Raw genomic sequence first — 26,241 nt, 5'->3', positions numbered from 1 at the left:
ATAATAATAATAGGAAAAATATTGAAAGTAAGGAATAAACAAAATCTTGACTAAAGAAGAAAAATAATTCAACAAACAGTATTATTTCTCATCAGAAACTATGGAGAATGAGGTGTCTCAAGACCTGTTAAATGCTGAAACAACTTCAACTCAGAATCACGTCCGGCAAAAATATCCTTCAGGAATGAAAATAAATTCAACATTCTCAAACTAAGGAAACCTAAGGAAATATGTTGCCAGCAGAGATCTCCTTGGGGGTGGGGAAAGGATAAGGAAAAAAATCTCTAAATAAAAATGAAATGATAAGAGGAGGAATACTAGAACATCTAGAAGAAAGAAATTCAAAAACTAGATAAAATAATTTTCACTCTCAAGTTTTTAAAATAAGCTTGATGTCTAAAACATACCATAATAAAATGACAACAGTGATAAGACTCTAACAATCATGTGTGTATGTGATGTAACAACTGGGATAACCATTTAAAATTACATAAAGAGGTATATTCAAAACATAATCAACCAAAATAGTAAAAAATGTTCAAATAACCCACATGAAGGCAGAAATTAGAGAAATTAAAAACCAAGAGCAAACTGAAAGCAAAATAATAACATGGCAGACTTCATCTCTAACATAATTACATTAAATATGAGTAGTAAAATGGTAAATACACCAACACTGAACTGCTTTTATCAGCTGTACATATTTATATAGTTTTCTGAGTTCTCTGCTGTATTTCATTGATTTATGTATCTTTTTCTTACTGATACTATAGGGTTGATTAATATATCTATATAAATAGTATTAGAATCAGGTAACCTGATTCTTCTCACATTATTTTTTTTTCAAAGTTAGTTTAGGTAGTTCCTTTGCTTTCGCATATATTTACAATAATATTTTCTGTATATACAATAATCTTAAAATTTTGATAAGAATTGCATTAAATCTGTAAATTTACTATCTCCAGTCTTCTAATCCATGAACTTGGTATATCTTTCTTTCAAATCTCTTTATCTGCACTGTTCAGTTTTTAGCATCCAAATCTTAATAATGTATTTTGTTAGATGTACATCTAAGGATTTCATGCTGTTTGAGTATTGGTAAATGGAACTATATTTTTAATTTTGATGCCCATTTCTAGTACATGGAAATACAATGGATTTCTGTTTATCTTTTATCCTGTAACCTGCTCACTTATTAGCTCTTGGGTGCTATTGTTTAGTTGTTGTTTTTAGATTCACTGGGATTTTCTACATAGATTACCATGTTATATGCAAATAGGGACCAATAGGGACTGTTTTAATTCTTCTTAATCTATATGCATTTTATTCCCCTTGTATGCTGTACAGTACTGACTAGAACTTTTACCATTGTGACTGTGAACCTCCAATGTCTTGTTCTCAGTCTCTGGAAAGCATTCAATATAATGACAAGAATGTCTGCAGCCAGTGTTTGGCAAATCAGGACCTGTGCCCTATTTGTATACCAGTATTGAAGGGGGAAAGTGTTTAATACCCTATCCCCCAGTTTTTTAATAACTATTATTTCCACAGGAAAGATATGAAAGGAAGGTATGGGTGGGTTCTATGCCTTTCCCTAACTAGCTACCAATGCTCTCTCCCTCTAGTCTTTGCTCAGCACCCTGAGATCTGTGAGAAATGCCTGCAAGTAAACTGCAAATTCCTTTGCTAATCCACACTAGGTAGGTGAAGTTGGAGTTCATTGTTGCTATGGACCCTATGGATTTTAAATTGCTCTAATCATACTGGTCTTCAGCTTGATTTGAGGTTTTTCCTTTTGGGTTGCTCCCTAGAAACTGCCTTGTAGGTATAGTTTTCACAAGTGGTCCTACCCCTTCTTCTTCTAGAGTTTCATCTGTTTTCTAATCTATTTATTTTTGTTTTTTATTTTTTTTTCACTGCTTGTAAAAAAGCAGTAAAAAGCTGAGAGGAGGAGTAAGGAGAGGTAATATTACCAAGGAGTACTGAAACTTCTAGGATGATGGACAAGGCCATAGTCTTGATTGTGGTGATACAGGTGGGTACATGGGCCAAAATATATCAAATGATGCACTTTACACATGACTAGTTATGGGATGTCAGTGACACCTCAGTATAGCTATTTTAACATAAATGAACTGGAAAGTAAGAAATACAACTGCTTTTATTCATGGACATCATCATCATATACATAGGAAAATTCAAAAGAATCTATTAAAAAAAGCTTCAAAGCACGATCGTGACACAGGTGTAAAGTCAACATTCAAAATCAACTACAGTACCAAAAAAATTAAAAATTTCAAATAATGCCATTATAATAGTTTTTTAAAAGAAGTACCTAGGTATAACTATATAATAGAAAATAGCACTGCTGAATCAAATTAAAAATAATTATCAAAATAAAGACCTACATATCACAAACATGGATTATAAAATTTAATATTGTTAGGATGTCAGTTCTTTCTAACTATATTTATAAATCCAATGTAATCTCAATCAAATTCTAGCAAAAATATTTTTTAAAAGTAACAAGCTAACATTTATATTAAAATGCAATTTTGAGAAGAAAAAAAACTGGAAAACCTTTTTCTTTCAAAATTTATAATAAAACATGGTATTGGTATAAATAGAGAAATTAACTGAACAACAGAGTCCAGAAGTTGGTCAAAAATAATATGGTCCATTTTCAATAGATATGCTAAGACAATCCAACAGAGAAAAGAATTATCACAATGGAGCACAAAGAAACTTTTTTGTGTTACAAAGATGTTTTATAACTAGACTAGCATGATGGGTATATAGTTTCATAGATTTGTCAAAGCTCAAAGAACTACACACTCAAAATGAGTGTGTTTTATTGCATTACTGTAAATTATACCTCAACAAAGCTAATTAAATCAAAAGAAGTCAGAATGCAAGAAGACATGCTCAGCACATCTCACTAAAGATAACTACACAAAAATATTAATAATGCCAAATGTCAATAAGAAAACCACCACCAAATAGGTGACAAAGATTTATACAGGTGACTGATAGACAAAAAATCCAAATGTCTATTACACATGGCAATATATTTAACCTCACAAATAATAATAGAAGTACAAATTAAAACAAAAACATATCCCAGCTAAAAGAAGAGATCCGATTATTTGAAATCTGAAGGATATGAGAAAAACTGATTTCTACACAGCAGTGTGAATTTCTATATTTTCTTGAGAGATCTGTTTAACAATATTTGGTGAAGATAACAAAGCACATATACCACAACATAGCAATTACACTTCTATGTGTGTATTCTAGAGAAAATTTTGCACACATACAGGAATAAACACATACAAGAATATATATTTTAAAAATGGAATAGAAAGATTGGAAATAATTTAACATGTACAAATAGGGAAATGTATAAATAAAATTTAGAATTCATACAAATGGTTAAAATTAAAGGAATAAATATATATACACACAATTTAAAAATCTAATGCTGAGGAGAAAGACACAGTGAGTATAAGAGCATTTATGAAGACCTAAAAATATATTTTAAAAATCCTTAAAATAAGAGATTGGATGACTATGCACATCAAATTAATGACAAAGGAGCAAACTGGACTGTTAACAAAACAAAGGTGACTTCAATGATATTTATTAATGCTTATTTTAAAATTCTGAAGCAAAAGATGACATTTACATATTCTAAATGGTTGATTATACATTTCTGATATTATTCTTTTTAGTTTCTATAATTTTAAACATTCCAAAATCAAAATAATAATTTTTAAACTTACAAAAACATGAAAGACCAAAGGAACTAACTTTGAATTCATATTCTGGATTTTGAGATAACTTTAATCCAAAAAGCAAGGTTTACCTCCTGATAAATAAATTCAGCATTTATCTTGAGTACAAAAATTGAGTTTACAAATTTTCTGTTGTTTCTCAAATTTCTAGAGTTGGCAGACTCCCATGAAAAAAAAATTTAAAGTTGTAAAAATTGTAAACTAAACAATGGAAAAGAATATTAATATAACCTTCCTTTTTTCTTTCCCCAGACCTGCAGATGGAACCTAGAACCTCCCACATGCAAGGCAAGTGTTCTACCATTGAGCTGCACCCAAAGCTCCTTAAATCTTACTTCAGTGATGTAACTCCAAAGTCACTGCTCTGATCACCATTTTCACTGCCCCTCCGTGTGGTCCTCACAGCCACCCATTCAGTCTCCAGATCCAACAAACTCATGCAGAACATTTTTTGGCTCTCCTGACTCTTTCCCATTTGGCTTGTCTATTATCCTGGTCCTAACTTCATACTAATGTTCATTTTTTTAAGTTCATGTGGGCATGGTTTATGTGGACTTTAAATATTAAGGGAGAAATTTTTGGAACTATGCTCAACTACAAGAATATTTATAATCAATAAACCTGAAACCCACCACCCGATTTTCTTGTAGTATCATTATATTTTATGCCTTTATTTTAAAAAATTCTCTCTACAACTATTATTTGTCTCAAAATATTACTCACCTCTGGATAAAGATGGAAGCGTTTCACTGTATTAATTACAAGGGGATACTCAGTAAGCCTATCATTCATAATCATCCACAGTCCTTCCAAAAATGAAGGTGCTTCAATAATGGTCTTGAAGTAGGAATAATAAAGTCCCTTTATTTTAAAAAAAAAAAAGCACAGAGGTCAAATATAAATAAAACTTTAAAATATTTTTACATCTCCTTTTAGAACTTTTTTCTGAAAAAAAGGTCAATAATAAGACTTTTTAATTACACCTTGATATTACATTAGTAGACTTAAAAAAGCAAGTTTTTTCAGATATCGTTTTACTATTCTATCAGCTTTTCTGAGTGCTTAAAGTTTTTCAAAATGAAGAATTTTAGGGATGGTCAAATGTTTGAAGAAGCTTTTCTAATAGGGCCTTAACATATGTATACAATATACTTTAAATTTTACCAAATATGTTGTGCCCACAGTCCTTGGATTGTTGGCATATAATGAATTTTACCATAAATGGGGATGCTTCTGTGACCCTCTGCAAATTTTGCATATGAAAAATTTCCTTTTTTCCTATGCTTTTAAGAAATATCACATAATGATCATAAACATAGCTTGAGAGTGGAACTTCATGCTTCCTGCTTATTTCATACCTCTATCATCACTGCACAAAGTGACAGCTAAATGTCATTGACTTTTGCTCACAAATGCTGTATATTGAAAAAAGAATTATTTTAACATATCATTTCAGCATGTGAAATAATGGCTTCATTAGGAGAGTAAAAGTGCCTTTGATTTAAAATTCAAGCATTTTTTTAAAAGCACGACTTTTCATATCACTTTGTCAACTTGCTATTTTCAAATAAGATAGAAAATAAAGGACTGCATGATTTATAAAAGGAAATAAAGGTCTACATTGTTTGTAATAATACCCTCTGGCCCCAAAATAATAAAAATAATTTCAACTTTAGACTCATTCTTCCTTCATCCAACTATTTTATTTTTTTACACACAAAATATCTTTTATTCCAAATTATACAAAACCAAAACCCCAAACAAGTATTACTTATAAGATCCACTGATATTTATTTTTAAATAATATTACATAAATTTAAAAAACCTGAGTTCACTCAAATTTGCCAGTAAATGATTAGTTTTTTTGCTAACTATGCTCACCAAGTTGTAAGAACAAAGGAAACATCCACATTAACACTTTATAGGTTTTGACGTGTGATAATACCTGGATATTAGGCAGCAGCCAATAAAAATATCAATATAGTTTTCATTCATCAAAGGAAATATTATTCAAGTTTCCAAAATAAGCTTGAGTTATTTGGGGTTTGAATTTTTTCAAAAGGCCAAGTTAAAATATAAGAACAAATAGTTTTCATTTAGCGGGAACTGAAATCAATGTGTGTACTTCCAATCAAATATCTGTCCCAGGGAACATGCTTCATTTTTAAGAGTCAAGCCAAACCTTTGCTGCCTTTGCTGCTCCAATGCTTCTGTTTGCTTTGCTCAAAACCCAGCAACACCCCCCTCACCCCACCCTCACACACACCAGGCCTTTGTTTGTCCCTGTGGTGCTGGGGATCAAACCCAGGGCCCTGCACATGGTAGGCAAGCACTGTACCACTGAGCTACACCCTCAGCCCTTTTCCCCTTTCTTTTCTCTCACTATGCCTTCAGCTTTTTTCTCTGTTCTGGTCGATCCGTACTGGGACTGTCCATGGTGGTCTAGAAGAATCTTTTTGTCTCTCCATTTATCAGTCTCCATTTTCATTTCATCTTTTTCATCTTTTACCAATATATTGCATTTTTCGTGGCCCTGTTTGGGTAACAACAGTTGCTATCTCTTGAACATCTTTCATTAAAACATTACTGTATACTTTGAGAAATATTTTAAGTCTGTTATGCTCCTTTGGAGTACTTTTTTTTTTTCCAGCAGTCATCTTCCCTTTCTACTTACTCTGTAAGCTTTTAGCCATTTAGATCGTACTCACTGGAATTCAACTACCTAATTTTTGATAGGCCAAACAACACTAATGGGTCCTCAATTGAAGATCTGTTTTAGCTCATCTCTGATTGGCCATTTTCTCATAGTTTTGATTGTCAAAATATCAGTTCATGGAAGTATTTTCCTTTCAGTGCAGAAAGACAAGCAACACAACAATTAAAAGATATTTCATATGCAAAAGACTGTATTTAGGAAAGCAATGTACATATTTAAATAAGTTACTGATAACAAGATATTATTTTGTTATACCTGCTTCTGTTCATTTTCTCCCTTTGTTTTCACTAAAACCCTATGAGGAAACTATTATTTCTACTTAATAGATGAGATGAGAAAGATAACTGATTAGCCATCAAACAATGAAGCACATTACTGCTGAGTCCTGTGATCTGTCACCAAAGCCCACACTCTGTCACAGCTACCCTCTTTATTTAATAATAGTTTATATCCTGTCACAGAAATATAACTTTTTAAAATATTCATATCTTAAAATATGCTATGCAAATATTTATGAATCAAATTCTTCAAAACTTTACAGGTGTTAGAAAGATGAAAATAAACAAGAAGTGGCTAAAGGACCTAATATTCTGGAAATTTATAAAACAGAAGTTAGACACAAAAATTCATTTCCATTCCTAATAAATTTCTTCTTTACATTCTTTCTATTTTTAAATCACAAATGAATTCATTAGAAGATAGAGGCTAACCATTTCAGTGCGAAAAGTCATCTCTCGTTCCAAAGATGAGAGGTGAGAAAAATGACGGTCATTTTCAAAAAGTGATATTAAATGTATCCTAGGGAAAAAATGAAATATAATAAGAACGGGTGTCAAACCAATGCTAAAACATTTTTAGGTTATAGCTAAAGTAAGAAAGCCATATAAAAAATAAATTTTTATAATAAATATTAAGATAATAGCAGAATTGTTTACTAACTTACATGTTTGGGGCATTTATAATCCAGTGTAGCACATATGTGAAATTTATTAACTTAGTTCTTAAAGTTATTTCTATGTATATCCAAAATTCCTCCAATTCTCTCCTCCCTTCCTTCCACCCTAGGCTTCTAAATCAGAACACTGGCAAGTTTTGTTTTGTTTTGCTTTTTAAGTTTAAGAAGTGATTCAAATGTACCAGGTTGGGGAAATACCTTTATTAATTGTTGAAAAGTATTCAGAATATAATTTTAAGTAAAATTAGATGAAATTGATTTTTAAAGAAGTATAGTATCATATAATGGACCAACTTTAAAGTGCCAAAGAACACAGAACTATACTTAAAAGATATTTTAATAGTGCAAATCAATAGCTGTAGACAATGACAAAATATGTGATAAATAAATTAGTTGCAGTTAACATTTATGCGATCCTTAATTATGTGGTGCTTTCCAATGAAGTTGGAAATAAAGCAAAATTCCATCTATCAACTTGGTTTTCCACTCCCCGTTATTTACACGTGGGTCATATGTCAGGAGACTAATATCAGTAAGAATCCTTCCTACCATTATAGCTAACATCAAAAGCTTCCTGTAGACACAATGACCAGAGCAGCACTATTCCAACAGAACACAGCATCCATACTTCCCGAAAGTAGAAATCTGAGCTCAGTTGAGACAAAAATATTCCAGATGGAAAATATCATTATTTTACAGATGATTTTTACAAATAGATTACTTTTGTAAAATAAAATGCCCATGCACAGTAAAATGCTCAAAGTCATTTATTTCTGCCTTTACTACTACTAGAGTCTTTCTCTTCAATTCTACCTGCTCACCAGTTGACAAGTATTAATAAAATTTTATCTCTAAACTCATGTCACTTAACACATTGGTACTCTAAAGTAAGAAAGTATTTTAGTTTAAGCTACAAAATACACTAGGAAACTTAAATATTTAAGGAAATACAGTGGGGAATTCTTTGGTAAAGCCAGAATATTTAAATTTGTAAGTGACTATTCTCATAATTAATCTATTTTATAAATTCTGCTTCACATATGAGATTTATTAAAAAACAACATTTATAAATTGGTACACATATAGATATTCCATATACATAGCTAGAAGTTATGTTTTACTATATGAAAATACTGATGGCAAGTTATAAACCAAATTTTTTTATTTATTCCAAAAGAAAACTAAATCTTACCAGTGCAAAATTCCCACAATAGCAGCTGGAAAAAGAAAAAAAAAAGGAAATTAAAAGATGCTTTACCTGAAATACCTTTAAAACAAGTATTTCAAATGCATTTGCTTACATGTCCAGAGAGATAGAAAATAAAGATAGATGGCCAGCTACTTCTGGTTCATGTGAACATAGGACACAAAACAAATTGCAAATCACACTTACCTTTTGCAAAGGGACCTTGACAACTGAGCAAAGGGGAAGACTTGAAAGGTTTATATATGCCTCTTTGATAATTTGTAAAGGAGTGATGAAATATGTGCTTTTGAAACTTTTGGGGTTTTTTTCAGTATTATTTTCTATTGTCTCTTATTCTCTATTGTGTAATAAAAAGGAAGTAAATAAATATACTAGGCTCAGATTTTTTTAGAAAAGACTTAAGCCAACAGGAGCCACTCTAGAACACTGTCCCTTGAGCTCATCAGAAAATGGTTAAACGTAGAAAATCATTTCTTAAGAGCCCATTTGAAAACACCATTATGCAATTCAAACCTTGAGGAAGTGTCAGCTCTTTGTGAGTTCCCAGATCTAGGTACCTCTAAATGGCCCATAACATGCACCCTGTGCATGAGGCTTTACTAGAGGGCTATGAGGTCCGATAGGGACTCTTTAGATATGGAGCTTTTTAAAGAGCAACAAACATAGTCTGTGCCCTCTGGTGACCAGAAAGTTGCTTTTTATAAGAATACCATGGAGCTGGGCAGAAGAAAGGGGTGAGAAGGGGTGGGCAGTGGTGGAGGAGGCAGAACAAAAATACCACAAACCCTACCGTTCTCAAAGGGTTCAACAGCTTTACTTGAATTAATGTTCTTTAGGTTATTGTAATCCTTTGGCTAATTTCTGAAGTTATGAAAAAGTTGATTTTGATAATCTCCTAAATATCTTCCTTCTTGTCAGGGAGAAGTGAATTTACTATTTCAGAAGTTCTGCCTTCCTTCTAAGACTTTGTAATAATTCTAATGGTTGCCCCAAATATACTTAGCAAGTCATCTTAAAAACCACAAACATTAACCCTTTTAAAAATTTAAAAATTACTCAAATTGGCTAATAAAATAAATGCAAGTTATTCAATAAAGGAATTAAAAATTACAATGATGAAATCCCCAATCATGTTTCTCCAGCTCTTTTTTCATATTACTATCCTGGATTTATCTTAAATAATTTCCACAAAATTTACCTGCTTTATATCAGGATGGGTAAACTGCAGCCTATGGTTTGTTTCTGTAGTTTCCACAAGCTATAAATGGTCTTTATGTTTTTAAAAGGTTGTAAAAAAAAAAAAAAAAGATGAAGATACTGAGCAGGTGGCACATGCTTGTAAGCTCTGAAGGCTAAGGCAGGAGGACCGCAAATTCAAAACCAGTCTCAACAACTTATCAAGGCCCTAAGCAACTAAGCAAGACCCACTCTCAAAATAAAAAAATTTAAAAAGGGCTGGGCATGTGGCTCAGTGGTTTAGTGTCCCTGGGTTCAATCCCTGGTACCAAAAAGAAGATGATGATACAATGGACACTATGTGCCCTGCAAAATTTGAAATATTTACTCACTGTTTATACATTTGTTAACATTTCCTATCTAATGTAGTCTGAGTCATCGTTCTCTCTAAATTGGAAAAAGATGCCCATCTGATAAGGCTTCATGAACTTTAAGAAATACAGTAACTGTACTATTCAACTATATTTGTACTCTCTTATTCTCCCGAAAATGAAATGCACTGGCAAAAATTCTTAAAAATAATATTTTAAGTGGAAAAGATCTACCAAAAGATTCTACCAAATCCATCAACCTTTTCAAAGATCCTCAAAAGTCTTTGTGTAACTCTCTCCCCGTCACCCTATATTCCACACCTCCCCCACAAAGGACAAACATGGGTATAATATACAGCTTTCCAGGTGCATGAAGTGCTTAGCATTAGGTCTTTATATAGTGATTAAAAGTATGTCCCTACACCCTGTGTCTATCAGTCTCACCCTGAGGGTGACCCAGTCTTCAACTTGACTGAAACAAACACCAAGGGCCACCAGCACTCCCAATTGCTTTTACCTCCACTTCAACATTTCTCTAAACAGTAATCCTTGTTTTTTTCTATTCTCTACCACCTCGGAAGAGAAAGTCTCTTTCCTTTTTTCCCTAGTTTCTCAAGTTTGTGTTTTTAACTCCCCCTTCTCAAACATTCCAAAACGTTGTTCCATCAATTATTTCCTTTCTTGGGTCTTTCATTTGTTGATCTTTCATTTTCCTAGAACTGAAAACACTTGCCTTAAGGTAAGAACCCTTCCAAGTGTGGAATATGACCGCCCCTGTTTCTCTCCCATTTAATAACAAGACTCTTGGCCACTTTTCTCCTTTGAAGTTCCCAAACTCTTTAAAAAACCAATGACCTCTTAGTTATCAAAATCAACACTCTGTTTCAATTCCTATGCTCTTCAATCTTCCTGTAGCATTTGATCAGTTTCTTGGATTTTTTTTCTCTCATCTCTGTCACACCAAATCTCCCCATTCTATTTTCCTAAAAACATTTTATACGTTTACCTGGTTTTTTTTTCCCCTTTTCTTCTCATCCTCTGAAACTAAATTTAAAAGTTTTCTCCAGGTCTCTTTACTATATCCCCTTCTCTCGCCACATTGGTATCTCTTGGCAATCTCAAATTCTCAATGATCATTTCTACACTAATTATTACCACATCCATGATCTTCAAACCTGAACTTTCTCTTTCCCTCCACCTCCCTCAGTTCCTGTTCTAACTACCTATTTTGTCCTGTCAATCTCTGTCTGGCCCTCCCCATTCCTACATGCTAAGACCATTATAGCCATTCTATTTCCTTTTCTATGTCCAGCCCAGTGTCCACCCTGCTGCTGAGTTAACCTCTGTGAAGCACACGCCTCATCAAATCATTCTCCAATTTGAAAGTCATTCAGTGTCAACACAGTGAATGTACTAATATGCCACTGAATTATTCCCTTTCAGGTGGTAATTTCAAATTATCTCCTTAAAAAAAATGTTTTTGAAAAAAAGAACCAATCAGTGCCTTCTTACTAATAAATAATAGAGGTCAAATGCCCAACCCTCGGCCTTGATTTGACTCTTCAAGGCCAATCCCAATCAACCTTTTCAATTTACTTCCTACTTTCTCTTTTTTCCACATCTTTCCTTTCAGCCTAATTTGGCTTTCATGTTGTCTTACTTCCACAACTTTAATCATACAGTTCCATCAGCCTCTAATACTTGTTCTCAGCTCCATACATCCAAATATTGGCCCTTTGTGACAATTTGAGCCCCAATTTTCCCCAACAGTGTTTCCTGGTCTCCTTTCTCACTCCCAGCCCTAAAATATTAACTTGTTCTTCTAAGCTCCCATAACAACTGATATCGTCTGTCATTACTGCACCCAACACTCATCAGTTGCCTCTTAAGGACCAAACTTCAGTGCACTGGAAGTTGGATTTGGGAAAATGGTGTGGTTTCCAAACCCATGTTGATTCTGGATGTGGAATATGTCTACTGACATAATTAGAAATGTGATAAAAATCTAAACAAGAACTATCATTATTTCTCAAGTATTGTTATCACTCCATGTGTGGAGCTTCCACTAACCTGGTGGAAAAGAAAATACAATGACTCGCATTAAAAGACAATTTATCTATGTCTCAATTTATATTGGTATTCAGTCTGATCAAGGATTGGGTTCAGAATAGAGACAACAATAACATTTAAGTTATATCCCAAACTACAAAAGATGAAGGAAGAAAACTATTTCAAGTACCTAAATAAGACAAAATCCCTAATTTTAAGCACGGAAGCAGCACACCAGACCGAAAGTAAATGGGTATCAGCTCTGGGTCATCTTTGTCCAGTCTGACCTTATTTTCACTATCAATGATGTCAACTAATTTGAAAAAACACTTCCTTTGTTTTGCTTTATTTAAGATGAAAAGAAGCATAAAATATCTTTACCTCCCACCCAAAGATCTTGCCAATCACTTTTACAAAGTGTGAGAATTGGCTTCCTAGGTTAAATAATATTTTATTGACATAGAAGTGACCACTAAGCCCAAAAATCCTACAAAAGTATTTTAACACAAGAAGTAAGGAGGCTGGGAATTCTTGGCAAGTGCTTCTCCAGCGCTTGGATCTCATCATTATTGCTGCTAGGAACCCACAAACGCTTGTTAAATTCTTCTCCATTAAGACTCAAGAAAACCACTTCAAATCTTTCTAGGCTCCAAGGGAAAAGCCTAGCACCGCGGGACCCTGGCAGGAGCGCCATCAGGCTCCTTCCAAGGGCTCTCCTGCCTGCTCTGCTCACCTATGCTGAAGGTGGTCCTGCTCGAGACCTTAAGGGTCTGCAATACGTGCACCTTTTCGCGGACCTGTTCCAGGAAACAGAAGAGAAATTGAAAGCGGCCGAAAAGTAGTGTTTTGGCGAGCTGTTCCAGATGCAAGCAGTTTTGCGCGTTCAAATTTCGGATCTTCCGCGGCGTGTAATCCCGGGAGCCCCCTGGCAGGTTTCTGCCGCTTAGGGACGAAGGCTGCAGAAGCAGCTCCGGCTTTTCCATCTCCTCCTGCAGCTCTTTCTCCAACTCGGGCTCCCCGGCTCCGGCTCCGGTGGCCTTGCGCCGCCGCTTCGACTGCAAGGCGCGAGTAGATTCAGGTGGCTCTGAAGTCGCTTCTTTGAGTTTACTCCTCGTTTGCCCGACCATTTTCTCATAGTCCCTGTTCGGATGGAGCTGGGTCTCTCTAGGCAGCGGGCCCAGCCGACTCAGGCGAGGTCCCGAGGGGCCTGACTGGCCTCGCAGCCTCAACGACTGGTCCTCGCCGCCGTTGCGGGCTTCCCAGTCGTCATGGCAACCGCGAAACGTGGAGGGCGGGGGCGCGAGCCTCGCTGCTTCGCGCCGCCCGCGCGCACAACCTCGGCGCAGCACCCCCGCGCACGCCACCTCCGCAGAGCAGCGCTCCACGCCAGCTGCACGCGCGCGCCACCCACGCGCACCGCCTCCCGAGCACAACCCTGCGCGCATCCAGCCCCGCTGGCATCCAGCCCCCACGTGCCATCCCACGAGCGACGGGTACCCAGCCCGCGTGAGTCAGGAGATGTCACCCCACAGCCTGAGGTGGACGTGTGTAATGTGATACCATGGTTTTCTCTTTACTATCCTTTATTGGAATTCCACCAGGGGCGTCAGAATTCCTCTGCCATAGAAGGGTTGTGTTCAAGGCGTGCAGCACTTTCCTAAATCAGTCTTTACCCAGGACCAACTAAGAGGTGCGCGCTTGTTGTCACAGTCACCACACCATCCCATGGAGGCCTGAGTGGCTAGTACAGATGGACGCTAGAGGGTGCGGGGTGGCATATTCCATGTCCTCTGGCACAGTCCATAATGCAGCAGTCATACTGCTTCACGTTCCATCTGTTTTGTTTCGTTTCGAGGTTTTTTTGTTTGTTTGTTTGTTTGTTTTTGTCGATGAGATTTAACTCCCTAATCCCCAGTTCCCCGTCAGAACTATAAATCACTGTAGCCAGGTTAGTGACCCTGATGCAACACCATTTAGAAATGTTCATGGCTCCACATAGCCCATAAAGTGTAAACTCCCTGGTTTGCTCATCAAGCCTTCAGTAATCGGCCCACATCTACCTTTCAACTTTCCCATTTCCCAGACGCTGATCTTCCATTCCAGTCATTCCAAGTGAGAGGGCCACAGCAGGAGGCTCTGTAACTGACTTTTTAAAAATCCTTTTCTGCCTGCCCACCTGAATTTTGTCACCTTTGGGCTGCAGTAATTACTCCTTCTCTGAGAGTCTAGAGCTCTTATGGACAGTATTGTTCATCTGGATACTAGTTTAAATTCACTAAGCACAAAAATAAAAATATTTAAAAACACCCAAAGTTCAATAAGTACTGTTATGGTCAATGTGTTGTTTTACAAGGTTGGTTGTTATTGTTTCTCCCCAGGGAGCATTTCTACATTCCTGTACTGTGGTGTTTTGTTTGTTTGTTTGTTTTTGTTTTTATGTTTTGGCACTCAACTTATAGGAAATTGCAGATCCGGGATATAGTAATTTGCCCAATTTTTAACAGCAAGTAAATTCTACCTGTTCAGTACTGAGTTTAAAATACAAGGTATTTATGAGTGGTTGGTAAAAGAGTTCTTGAATGAATACACAAAATAGAACACTTTATGTTTTAATATTTTGGAACAATAAGGGCAGTGCAGTAATTGTATTTTTCGTTTTGAATCAGATATATAGTAAACATAGGATTAATTAATAGTGTTTGGCACTGTTCTAAATCTTTTACATAGAGGACCCTCATAGGAAAATCAACAGTGTGACATTGAGCTAGTAATTTAGCCACTCTAACATTAATTTCTTCATTTGAAAAATGAGTGAAGTTCATATATCTTACTGAATGGTATCACTGAATGAAATAATTATGGTAAACCACCTAAAACCTAGTGCATACTTAATTAATGTTACATTACCATGTTTTAGATGGAATATTTTATGGAACGCTGGAGAGTATTACTTCCAATTAAAATTTTGCTCACCTGGATTCATAATCATCAAGTTATATATTAGTTCTATTATTGAACAACACTACATGTTCTAAGTTCATTAGCTAACTGAGAAAACTGAAACAGTTGCCTAAATAGTTATGTGTTCTGTTACTAAACAGAACAGATCTGTGTGTAAGAGGGAAATCATGACATTTATTTTATCCACAGTTCATTAGAATCCTGCATGTTTTCATCTTTTTATATCTTCTGTAAGAATGATCTCTTTTGAACCTAGTTATCTTAAACAGTTATTTGAGTCACATTTCAGCTACATGCTTATTAACAATAACAACTTAAACCAATATTCCTGATATTTCATTCTATTATAAAATAATTTAAATAGCACAATATAATTAGATATAATGCAATATATTTCTACATTACCTTATGTTGTTAGAAATGAAGATGCCTCATGATACATCAACTGATTTTCCTTGCATAAAGATTTCTAATCCAGTCACATGTATCTAAAACTTGCTTATTTGTTCCCTTTGTCTTTTAGTAAGGTAATTGGTAATTTTTTACCAAAAAAAAAAGCAACTTAACTATGTAACCAGCAGGTGGCAATAATGACCTGTGAATCAGAATTTTAAAACATTTTAGGTAGTTTTAAATGAATAAATTAAAATTTTTTAAAAAAGAAAATCACTATTATTGTAATGAATCAGTTTACTAAATATGAAATGTAGGGAAATGCTAAATGTAACCCCACATAATAATAATTATATAGCATATTTCCTGTATGAAAATCATTAAGATAGTCATTAAGATCAATAGTTTTCCAAATAATAATGACTGTGTTTTAGTTGGTTCAGAAAAATAGTCTATAAAATTTCAGTGCTTTAATTTTGCACAAATACACAGATACATATTTAAATTAAGCTAAGCTACATCAATATCTACCTTGATTATGTGGACCAATTTAGATAGAAGGAATTCAATGAACACCATTTTGAAAATGTTATAAACTTTGCACTTTTAATTTGATCATTTAAAATCCTGCTTTCACTTTGATATTATTCTGCATGAAAGATGGGTTTTGTGCTACTTCGCACAAAATGCTTTTTATGGTGCAATGAGTTGGAAATGGCATCAATATATTTATCTTTAGTCTATCAAAATTAGTTTTCTTCCAAAATGCTGGCAAAATTCTTAGGATCGCACAATTATGTGAACTGCACTTAAGCTACATTTCAAATCTTTTAGATAATTTTACTTTTTAGTTTTACTCACTTTAATTATACTTCCTTAAGACTTTTTCTATACATTCAAAGATTAAAAATTTTTTTGTTTTATTATATATCTCTATTTTGGTCTCCTAAAACTAGGGTATGTGCTTCTTAAAGGCTATTTGTTTTTCACATAATTTCAAATCTGTCTGTTTTTATATATTAAAAGAGTCTTTCAAATTATTCTTCAGCAAGTTGCCTCTGCTGAAAATGAGTATCTTTCAACTTTGTGTATTAAATACTACTTATTTAATCTATAATCATTACAAAGCTAGGGTTGATTAATTTTTAAATAGTAAAAATTTTACTTTAAAAGCTAATATTGAATTACTTTATAGAGCTTTTTAAAATTCTAGTTGGATACAGGGGCTGCTTTAAAGGGGAAAATGGAAAGTTGTCATACAGTGAAGCATACAGCAAGTTTAAAGGTAAATGCATCTTTTTAAAATTTTAACTTGTTATATGTAACAACAGAATGCATTACAATTCATTTTACACATGTAGAGCACAATTTTTCACATCTCTGGTTGTACATAAAGTAGAGGCACATCCTTCGTTCTTCATACATGTACTTAATGATGACCATCGCATTCCACCATCTTTCCTACCCCTCTGTTCCCTTCCTTTCCCTCCATACCCTTTCCCTTTGCCCTATCTAGAGTTCATTTAATCCTCCCTTCCCCACCCCCTGTAGTATATTATGAATCAGCATCCTTAAATCAAAGAAATGATTCGGAATTTGGTTTGGGGGGATTGGCTAATTTCACTTAGCATTATGTATATGAGGGTGCCTTTTCCCCCACATCCTTGCCAACACTGATTGTTGTTTGTATTCTTAATTGCTGCCATTCTGACTGGAGTGAAATGAAATCTTAAGAGTAGTTTTGATTTGCATTTCTCTAATTGCTAGAGATGTTGAATATTTATTAATATATTTGATAACTGATTATATATCTTCTTCTGGAAACATTTGTTCGGTAGCTTAGCCCATTTATTGATTGGCCTCATTTGGTTTTTTGCTGTTTTGCTTTTTGAGTTCTTTATATATTCTAGAGATTAGTGCTCTATCTGATGTGCAAGTGGTAAGAATTTGTTCCCCATTAGTAGGCTCTCTATTTACCTCACTGATTGTTTCTTTTGCTGAGAAAAAAGTTTTTTATAGTTTGAATACATCTCATTTATTGATTCTTGATATTAATTTTTGCGATAATAGGAGTCTTATTAAGGAAGTTGGGGCCTAATCTCACATGATGGAGATTTGGGCCTATTTTTTCTTCTAATAGATACAGCATCTCTGGTTTAATTCTGAGGTTCTTGATCCACTTTCAGTTGAGTTTTGTGCATGGTGAGAGATAGGGGTTTAATTTCATTTTGTTGCAGATGGATTTCCAATTTTCCCAGCACCATTTGTTGAAGAGGCTATCTTTTCTCCAATGTATGTTTTTGGCACTTTTGTCAAATATAAGATAATTATAATTAAATGATTTAGTCACTGTGCCCTCTATTCTGTACCATTGGTCTACAAGTCTATTTGGTGCCAATACCATGCTGTTTTTGTTACCATTGCTCTGTAGTATACTTTAAGGTCTGGTATAGTGATGCCACCTGCTTCACTCTTCTTGCTAAAGACTGCTTTAGCTATTCTGGCTCTCTTATTTTTCTAGATAATTTTCATGACTGCTTTTTCTATTTCTATGAGGGATGTCATAGAAATTTTGATTGGAATTGCTTTAAAGCTGTATAGTACTTTTGATAGTATGGTCAATACAATATTAATTCTGCCTATCCAAGAGCAAGGTAGATCTTTTCATCTTTTAAGGTCTTCTTTAATTTCTTTCTTTAGTGTTCTGTAATTTTTATTGTAGGGGTCTTTTGCCTCTTTTGTTGATTCCCAAGTATTTTATTTTTTTTGAGGCTATTGAAAATGGGGTAGTTTTCTCATTTCCCTTTCTGAGGATTTGTCACTGATATACAGAAATGCCTTTGATTTATGGGTGTTGATTTTGTATCCTGCTACTTTGCTGAATTCATTTATTAGTTCTAGAAGTTTTCTGGTGGAACTTTTTGGGTCTTGTAGGTATAGAATCATAACATTGGCAAATAGTGCTAATTTGAGTTCTTCTTTACCTATCCATATCCCTTTAATTTCTTTCATCTGTCTAATTGCTCTGGCCAGTGTTTCAAGAACTATGTCAAATAGAAGTGGTGAAAGAAGGCATCCCTGTCTTGTTCCAGTTTTTAGAGGGAATGCTTTCAATTTTTCCCCATTTAGAATGAAGTTGGCTTGGGATTTAGCGTAGATAGCCTTTACAATGTTGAGATACGTTCCTGTTAGCCATAGTTTTTCTAGTATTTTGAACATGAAGGGGTGCTGTATTTTGTCAAATGCTTTTTCTGCATCTGTTGAGATGATCATGTGATTCTTATCTTTAAATCTATTGATGTGATGAATTACATTTATTGATTTCCATATGTTGAACCAACCTAGCATTCCTGGGATGAACCCCACTTGATCGTGGGGCACTATCTTTTTGATGTGTTTTTGTATTCGATTTTTCAGAATTTTATTGAAAATGTTTGCATCCATATTCATTAGAGATATTAGTCTGAAGTTTTCTTTTTGATGTGTCTTTGCCTGGTTTTGAAATCAGGGTAATATTGGCCTCATAGAATGAGTTTGGAAGTGCTCCCTCTTTTTCTATTTCCTGAAATAAATTGGAGAGTATTGGTGTTAGTTCTTCTTTAAAGGTCTGTAGAACTTGGCTGTGTGTCCATCCTATCCTGGGCTCTTCTTGGTTGGTAGACTTCTGATGGCGTCTGCTATTTCGTCACTTGAAATTGATCTGTTTAAATAGTGCCATCCTGATTTAAATATTTAAGTATCACCCCAATTCAATTTGGACAATCGTATGACTTAATAAATTTGTTGATACCTTCAATATCTTCTACTCTATTGGAGTACAATTTTTCAAAATAATTTCTAATTATCCTCTGTATTTCTGTGGTGTCTGTTGTGATATTGTCTTTTTCATCACATATGTTAGTAATTTGAGTTTTCTCTCTCCTTCTCTTCATTAGTATAGCTAAGGGTCCGCAATTTTATATATTTTTTCAAAGAACCAACTTTTTATTTTGTCAGTTTTTTTCAATTGTTTCTTTTGTTTTGATGTTATTGATTTCAGCTCTAATTTTAATTATTTCCTGCCTTGTACTGCTTTTAGTGTTGATTTGTTCTTCTTTTTCTATGGCTTTGAGATGTAATGTTAAGTCATTTATTTGTTGACTTTTTTTCTTTTAAGGAATGAATTCCATGCATTCAACTTTCCTCTTAGTACTGCTTTCATAGTGTCCCAGAGATTTAGAAATGTTTTGTCTATGTTCTCATTTACCTCTAAGAATTTTTTAATCTCCTCCTTGAAGACTTCTACAACCCATGTTCATTTGGTAGCATATTGTTAAGTTTCCAGTTGTTGGGGTAATTTTTATTTTTTATGTTGTCATTGATTTCTAATTTTATTCCATTATTATCTGAAAAAATGCAGGGTAGTATACCTACTTTTTTATATTTGCTGAGAGTTGCTTTGTGGCATAATATATGGTCTGTTTTAGAAAAGGATCCAGGTGCTGCTGAGAAGAAAGTATATTCATTCGTTGAAGGATAAAATATTCTATACATGTCAGTGAAGTCCAAGTTATTGATTGTATTATTGAGTTCTATAGTTTCTTTGTTCAGCTTTGAAGATCTATCCAGTGGTGAAAGAGGTGTGTTAAAGTCACCCAAAATTATTGTGTTGTGGTCTGTTTGACTCTTGAACTTGACAAAAGTTTGTTTGGGGCATATATATTTATAATCGTTAAGTCATGTTGGTGTATGGTTCCCTTGAGCAGTATGTAGAGTCTTTCTTTATCCCTTTTGATTAACTTTAGCTTGAAGTCTACTTTGATATGAGGATGGAAACCCTGCTTGCTTCCACAGTTCATGTGAGTGGTATGACTTTTCTACCTTCAGTCTGTGGATATCTTTTCCTGAGATGAGTCTCCTGGAGGCAGCATATTGTTGAGCCTTTTTCTTTTAATCCAATCTGCTAGTCTATGTCTTTTGATTAGTGGGTTTAGGCCATTAACATTCAGGGTTATTATTGAGACATGATTTGTATTCCAAGCCATTTTTGTTTATTTTGGGTATTAAACTTGACTTGGTTTCTCCTCTGATTAGTTTTTTTTTTAATTATAATACCTTCCTCTGCTGATTTTCATCATTGTTTTTCATTTCCTCTTGTGGAATATTTTGCTGAGGATGTTCTGTAATACAGGCTTTCTAGTTGTAAATTCTTTTAACTTTTGTTCACCGTGGAATGTTTTTATTTCATCATCAAATCTAAAACTTAATTTTGCTGGATATAAGGTTCTTAGTTGGCATCCATTTTCTTTCAGAGGTGGGTATATGTTGTTCCATGATCTCCTGGCTTTGAGGGTCTGGGTTGAAAAATCTGCTGAGATAGGAATTGGTCTCCCCCTGTATGTGATCTGATTCCTCTCTCTTGCAGCTTTTAAGATTTTACCCTTATTCTGTATGTTAGGCATTTTTATTATAATGTGCCTTGGTGTAGACCTGTTGTAATTTTGTACATGTGGTATCCTGTAAGCCTCCTGTATTTGGTTTTCCAATTCATTCTTCATGCTTGGGAAATTTTCTGATCTCATTGAAGAGACTGTGTGTTCCTTTGGTTTGAAATTCTGTTAATTCCTCTATCCCAATAACTCTTAGATTTGGTCTTTTGATGCTGTCCCATAATTCTTGGATGTTCTGTTCATGGTTTCTAACTTTCTTCACTGTGTGGCCAACTTTATTTTCCAGATTGTATACTTTGTCTTTATTATCTGATGTTCTTTCTTCCAAGTGATCTCTAGTCTGTTGGTTATGCTTTCCATTGAGTTTTTTACTTGGTTTATTGTTTCCTTCATTTCAAGGATTTCTTTTTTTTATTGGTTATTCAAAACATTACAAAGATTGCAGAATCACATCGGTTACACATCCACATTTTTACATAATGCCATAATAGTAACTGTTGTATTCTGCTACCTTTCCTATCCTCTACTATCAAGGATTTCTCACTGTTGTTTTTTTTTTTTTCAGAGTCTCTATCTCTCTCTTGAAGTAATCTTTTGCTACCTGTATTTGCTCTCTTATTTCTTTGTTGGAGTGATCGGTTTTTGCCTGTATTTACTCATTTAGATCAATATTTAATTCACAGATCATTTTAGTTATGAATCTTCTGAACTCCTTCTCTGACATTTCATCAAATTCTCTGTTCATGGGTTCTGTTACTGTAGGGTTCCGGTTTGTTTGGGGCACTTGTCTATGTGTCTTCCTTTCTTGCATCGTGGATCTGAGATATTACAGTTTCTACCTATATTCTTGTAGCACCTGTGCAGATTGTCTGTACCTCACTTTGATGTTGGGCTTCCAGACCCTGCTGTTGTTCCTCAATTTATGCTACTGCAACTAAAGATAGTGGCAGCAATAGTTGAGGTAACTCAAGATAATAGTGAGGTGCCCTAAGATGGATGCAATGTCTTACAGAGATGGGGCTGAAAGGGTGGGCCTCACGGTGGCCTCACACTCTCTTTGGGATGCCTGCTTGAGAAGCAACTGCTTCTAGGCCCTGTCTGTTGTCAAAAAGGTAGGGGTTACTGTGTGGGGAAGGCTATGGTGATGTCTGTAGTGTCCCAAGATGGAAGTGAGTTAGGCTTGGCTCCCAAGTGGGGGAGGGGAATAGCAAATTTGGAACTACCCTGGGCCTGGGTCCCACTTATATTGGTGTGGGCAGATCTGGGCCAGGCCTGGGCTCCCACAGTGGTCTGCTGGTCAGAAGAGGTGGTCCTGTGCCAGAGCCTAAGCTCCCAGCGGGTGTCTGCCAGTGGCGGATGGACCCAGGCCTACTGTGAGCCTGGGTCCCACGGAAGTCACTGTGGGTAGATCTGGGCCGGGCCTCAAGGTAGATGTATCTTTATGTGATAATTTTGCACAGCACTGCATTTTGGACTTTGGGAGAAATTGTATCTGTGATAACAAGATAGAATTTCTAAGAATTCCGGTCTACTTCCTATATCTGTGAAGAAGTTGTCCTATACCTCAAAAACCAACAAAACAACTAGAACTCTGTAAGCCATTCATGCTATGCTTAGTGTAGTTTTCTAGGCCTATCTCAGCATGTTTCATTCAAAGGGAAGGAGATGATCGATGAATTAATTGGGAGAATTCTTCTATCCCTAAGACATTGCACAATTGCTTAGTATATGCACACTGAATTTGAAAAGAATGATACTTAGTAGTCATTGTTAAATGACTTAACTTCTATCCTGTGCACAAACTCCATCATATTCATATTATTTTTATCCTTGCCAAAGTAACTAATATTACTAATATGACGATGTAATTCAATATCAATATTTACTTTAATATTTAATATTTGAACTTAATATTTAATTCAGTATTAATAAGCAACACCTTCAAGTATATTGAAGAATAAGTTCATTAAAGAATAAATTTTAGAATATGGACATACTAAATGCGAAATGACAAAAATAGCAGTGACACATACTGAATCTGTGTGCTGTGTGTTACATAACATAATAATTTAGCTTGATTTAATTTAAGCTTTGACTTTGATTATGATATAGAGTGACTAGAAATTCACTAGACTGGGTTCAGTATACTTTGGGCAATTTACTTCTGTACCTGTAATTAACTCAACTATGAAAGATTTTGGACAGTATGTCCTTAATAAGGCATTTTAAACTTTTTTGATTCTCGTTGGTATTTGTATACATATTTAGGAAGCTGGACAGATGTACCTCTGAGTCATACAATAACTTGTACTAAGCCCTCTTCTTACCAGTGTTTCCCTTCCCTTCTGTGTCTTTAGCTCTATGTTCTAGCTCTGGTCTCTGTTCCTCTAGTTCCTTCTATTTCCACTTGCTGTCTTGTCTCTAAACTCTATTATTCCTATATTCTAATTACTTCAATCCACTAGCAGCCTATGTTAGTAAGCTCTATACATCTGTGAACAAAATATTCAATAAGACCAACTTAGAGGAGGAAAGTTTATTTTGTCTCACAGTCTCATAACTGAAATGTTGGGGTGGGAGGGAGCTCTTGGAAGTTCATTGGAATTGGAAATATCAATGTGCAGTCGTGATTTCTAATATATTTTATACTTATTCTAATAGATGTGTAGTGGTATCTCATGTTGTTTTAATTTGTAACTCCCTAATCACATGATGCTGATCATCTTTTCATATGATTAATTTCCATTTACACCTTCTTAGGGGAGATATCCATTCAGATAGATCTTTTACCCTTATTTTAATTAGTGTTTGTTTTCATAATGTTAAGTTTTTAACAGAGGTTTAGTCCATGGTGGGCTGACTCATTGCTGTGGGCCCAAGGTGAGGCAGAACATCATGGTGGGAGGATGTGGTAGAGGAGTGGTACTCACTTCATAGTGGCCAGGAAGCAGAGAGAGATTCAGGGAAGATGAAGCATTCCAGGGCACACCCCCAGTGACCCTCCTCATCTAGCCATGCCCTACCTGCCTACAGTTACCACCCAGTTGGTCCACTCAGACTAGGTTATAGCTCTAATAATCTAATCATTTGACTTCTGAATATTCCTACAGTAACTCGGGATCTTTTGGGGGATGCCACATATCCAAACCATAGCACAGCCTAAATGGAAACTAGAATATAAGGAGCAGGGGGGGGAACATCCATGAATAACTCATAAATGCTTACATCAAGACCACAAAAACAAAAACAACTACCAGACCTTTGTTTGGGGCAGCAGAGTCCAGCTTGCACATAAATATTAACTCATCTCCCAAAAATAAATATGGAACTTTAAAGTCCTCTCCTCGTCTCTGCTATAGTCTGATGAAACCCTTCTTGAGATACTTACCAATGACAATTTTTACTCCATTAAGTGAAAAATTGTTGAGTTATCCAGGTTTTATATTTCTTTTTTACTTTTCTAAGTGTCAAATAATTCAATAAATCATTGTCAGTAGGAATTTGCTCTACATTTTTCTCTTTTTCCATTTTATATTAGAGCATTCTAATTGTACATAATGTCTATTACATTCCTCCATACCTTTATCCTCAATCCCCTTTGTCTACTCTAATGGTCTCAATTCTATTATTTTTTAGTATTTTTTTTTAGTTGTAGGTGGACAGAATACTTTTTTTTTTATTTTTATGTGGTGCTAAGGATCAAACCCAGGACCTCATACTTACAAGGTGAGCACTCTACCACTGAGCTATAACTCCAGCCCTCAATTTTATTTTTGATGAGGTCCTTTTCTTTCCTTTTTCTCTCTTATGTTTCATATATGAGAAAAAACTTAGGACCTTTGACTTTTTGAATCTGGCTTATCTTATTAGCATGATGTTCTCCAATTCCATTCATTTTCCTGCAAATGCCATAATTTCCTTCTTCTTTATGGCTGAATAAAACTCCATTATAAAACTCTACCTTTTTAAATCAATTCATCCATTGCTGGACAACAAGGTTGGTTCTATAGTTCAGCAATTATGAATTGTAGTGCAATAAACATGGGTAGGCAGGTATTGCTATAGTTTGCTGACCTTAACTCTTTTGGATGTGTTTTAAGGAGTGGCATAGCTGGGCCATATGGTTTTTCCATTTCTGATGTTTTGAGGACCCTCCATACTAATCTCCACAGTGGTTGTACTAATTTACAATCCCACCAATAGCATATACACATTTCTTTTCCTCCCGCATCCTCACCAACATTTATTATTTTTTTGTATTCTTAATGATTGCATTCTAACTGGAGATGAAATCTCAGTGTAGTTTTGATTTGTATTTCCCTGATTGCTAAAGATGTTGAACATTGTTTCATGTATTTGTTGGAGCTTTTATATTTCTTAATTAAGGTTGTATACATGGGTTCAGAAAAGACAAGGTTGATGACACAGCTAGCCTGTGGCTTGTCCCCCAGAGTTTCCTTTGCAGTAAGTTTTGTCCCCAGTATAGCAGAGTTGAACTGGTGAACCCTTTAATAAGTGGGCCCGAGTTGGAAATGACTAGGTCATGGGAACTCCACTCTCATGAAAGAATTATGTGGTAGGAGTAGATTCATTCCCATAAGCTCACCTTTATGAAAATGGTTCATGGGTAAAATAAATATTTTATAAAAGATAAATAAATATTTTATAAACATCACCATATTAACGATCAAAATGGAGAATGGATTGTGTACATGATTTTTATTTATTTTCTAAGGAGTCCAAAGAACCGGCTTTGATTTTGTTCCCTAGGGGGAAACAGAGAGAAAACTAAAGTAAAATAAATAAACAGGAAAGAAAAATAAACTAACATAAATTACATAACTTAGGTTTCACCTGAAGCTATCAAATAGCATAAATAGCTTCTTTTTACAGATAACAGAAGTTGAGGCAGAGAGAAGATTCTGGACAGCCCACTCTTATACAAAATTTAACTTCCCTGAAAATCTTCAAGATTGACATGTTGAGCTACCTATAGAATTGAAATAAAAGATTTTCTGGGTTGTATTTTTCTTTTTCTTTTTTTTTTTCAAAGTTTTAAATAAGAACTTTGTGACATATAATTCACATACCATAAAACTCACCCCCTTTAAAGTGTGTGATTGAGAGATTTTATTAGATTCACAAAGTTATGCAAACATCACCATTATTTTATTCCACATTTTTACTATT

General features: G+C 34.8%; 1 protein-coding gene across 2 annotated transcripts in view; it reads right to left on the bottom strand.

The window, feature by feature from the left end:
• The window catches only part of Dpy19l2 (dpy-19 like 2), an 80,279-nt gene extending 66,571 nt beyond the window's left edge, over window positions 1-13,708 (bottom strand). The window contains exons 1-4 of one of the 2 annotated variants that reach the window (XM_078039861.1): window positions 13,002-13,708; window positions 8,658-8,682; window positions 7,221-7,308; window positions 4,518-4,655 (exon numbers count right to left, since the gene is read on the bottom strand). In XM_078039861.1, coding sequence (XP_077895987.1) covers window positions 4,518-4,655; window positions 7,221-7,308; window positions 8,658-8,682; window positions 13,002-13,395 — 645 coding nt within the window. In that variant the 5' untranslated portion in view covers window positions 13,396-13,708. The remainder of the gene's footprint in view (window positions 1-4,517; window positions 4,656-7,220; window positions 7,309-8,657; window positions 8,683-13,001) is intronic. The other variant, XM_078039860.1, reaches the window with a different exon arrangement.
• Between the last annotated feature and the right edge of the window lie 12,533 nt (window positions 13,709-26,241).

Source organism: Ictidomys tridecemlineatus, chromosome 2, assembly GCF_052094955.1.
Source record: "Ictidomys tridecemlineatus isolate mIctTri1 chromosome 2, mIctTri1.hap1, whole genome shotgun sequence".
Lineage (NCBI taxonomy): Eukaryota > Metazoa > Chordata > Mammalia > Rodentia > Sciuridae > Ictidomys > Ictidomys tridecemlineatus.
Note: the sequence above shows the minus strand (reverse complement) of the source record. Positions and strands in the feature narration are given on the sequence as shown.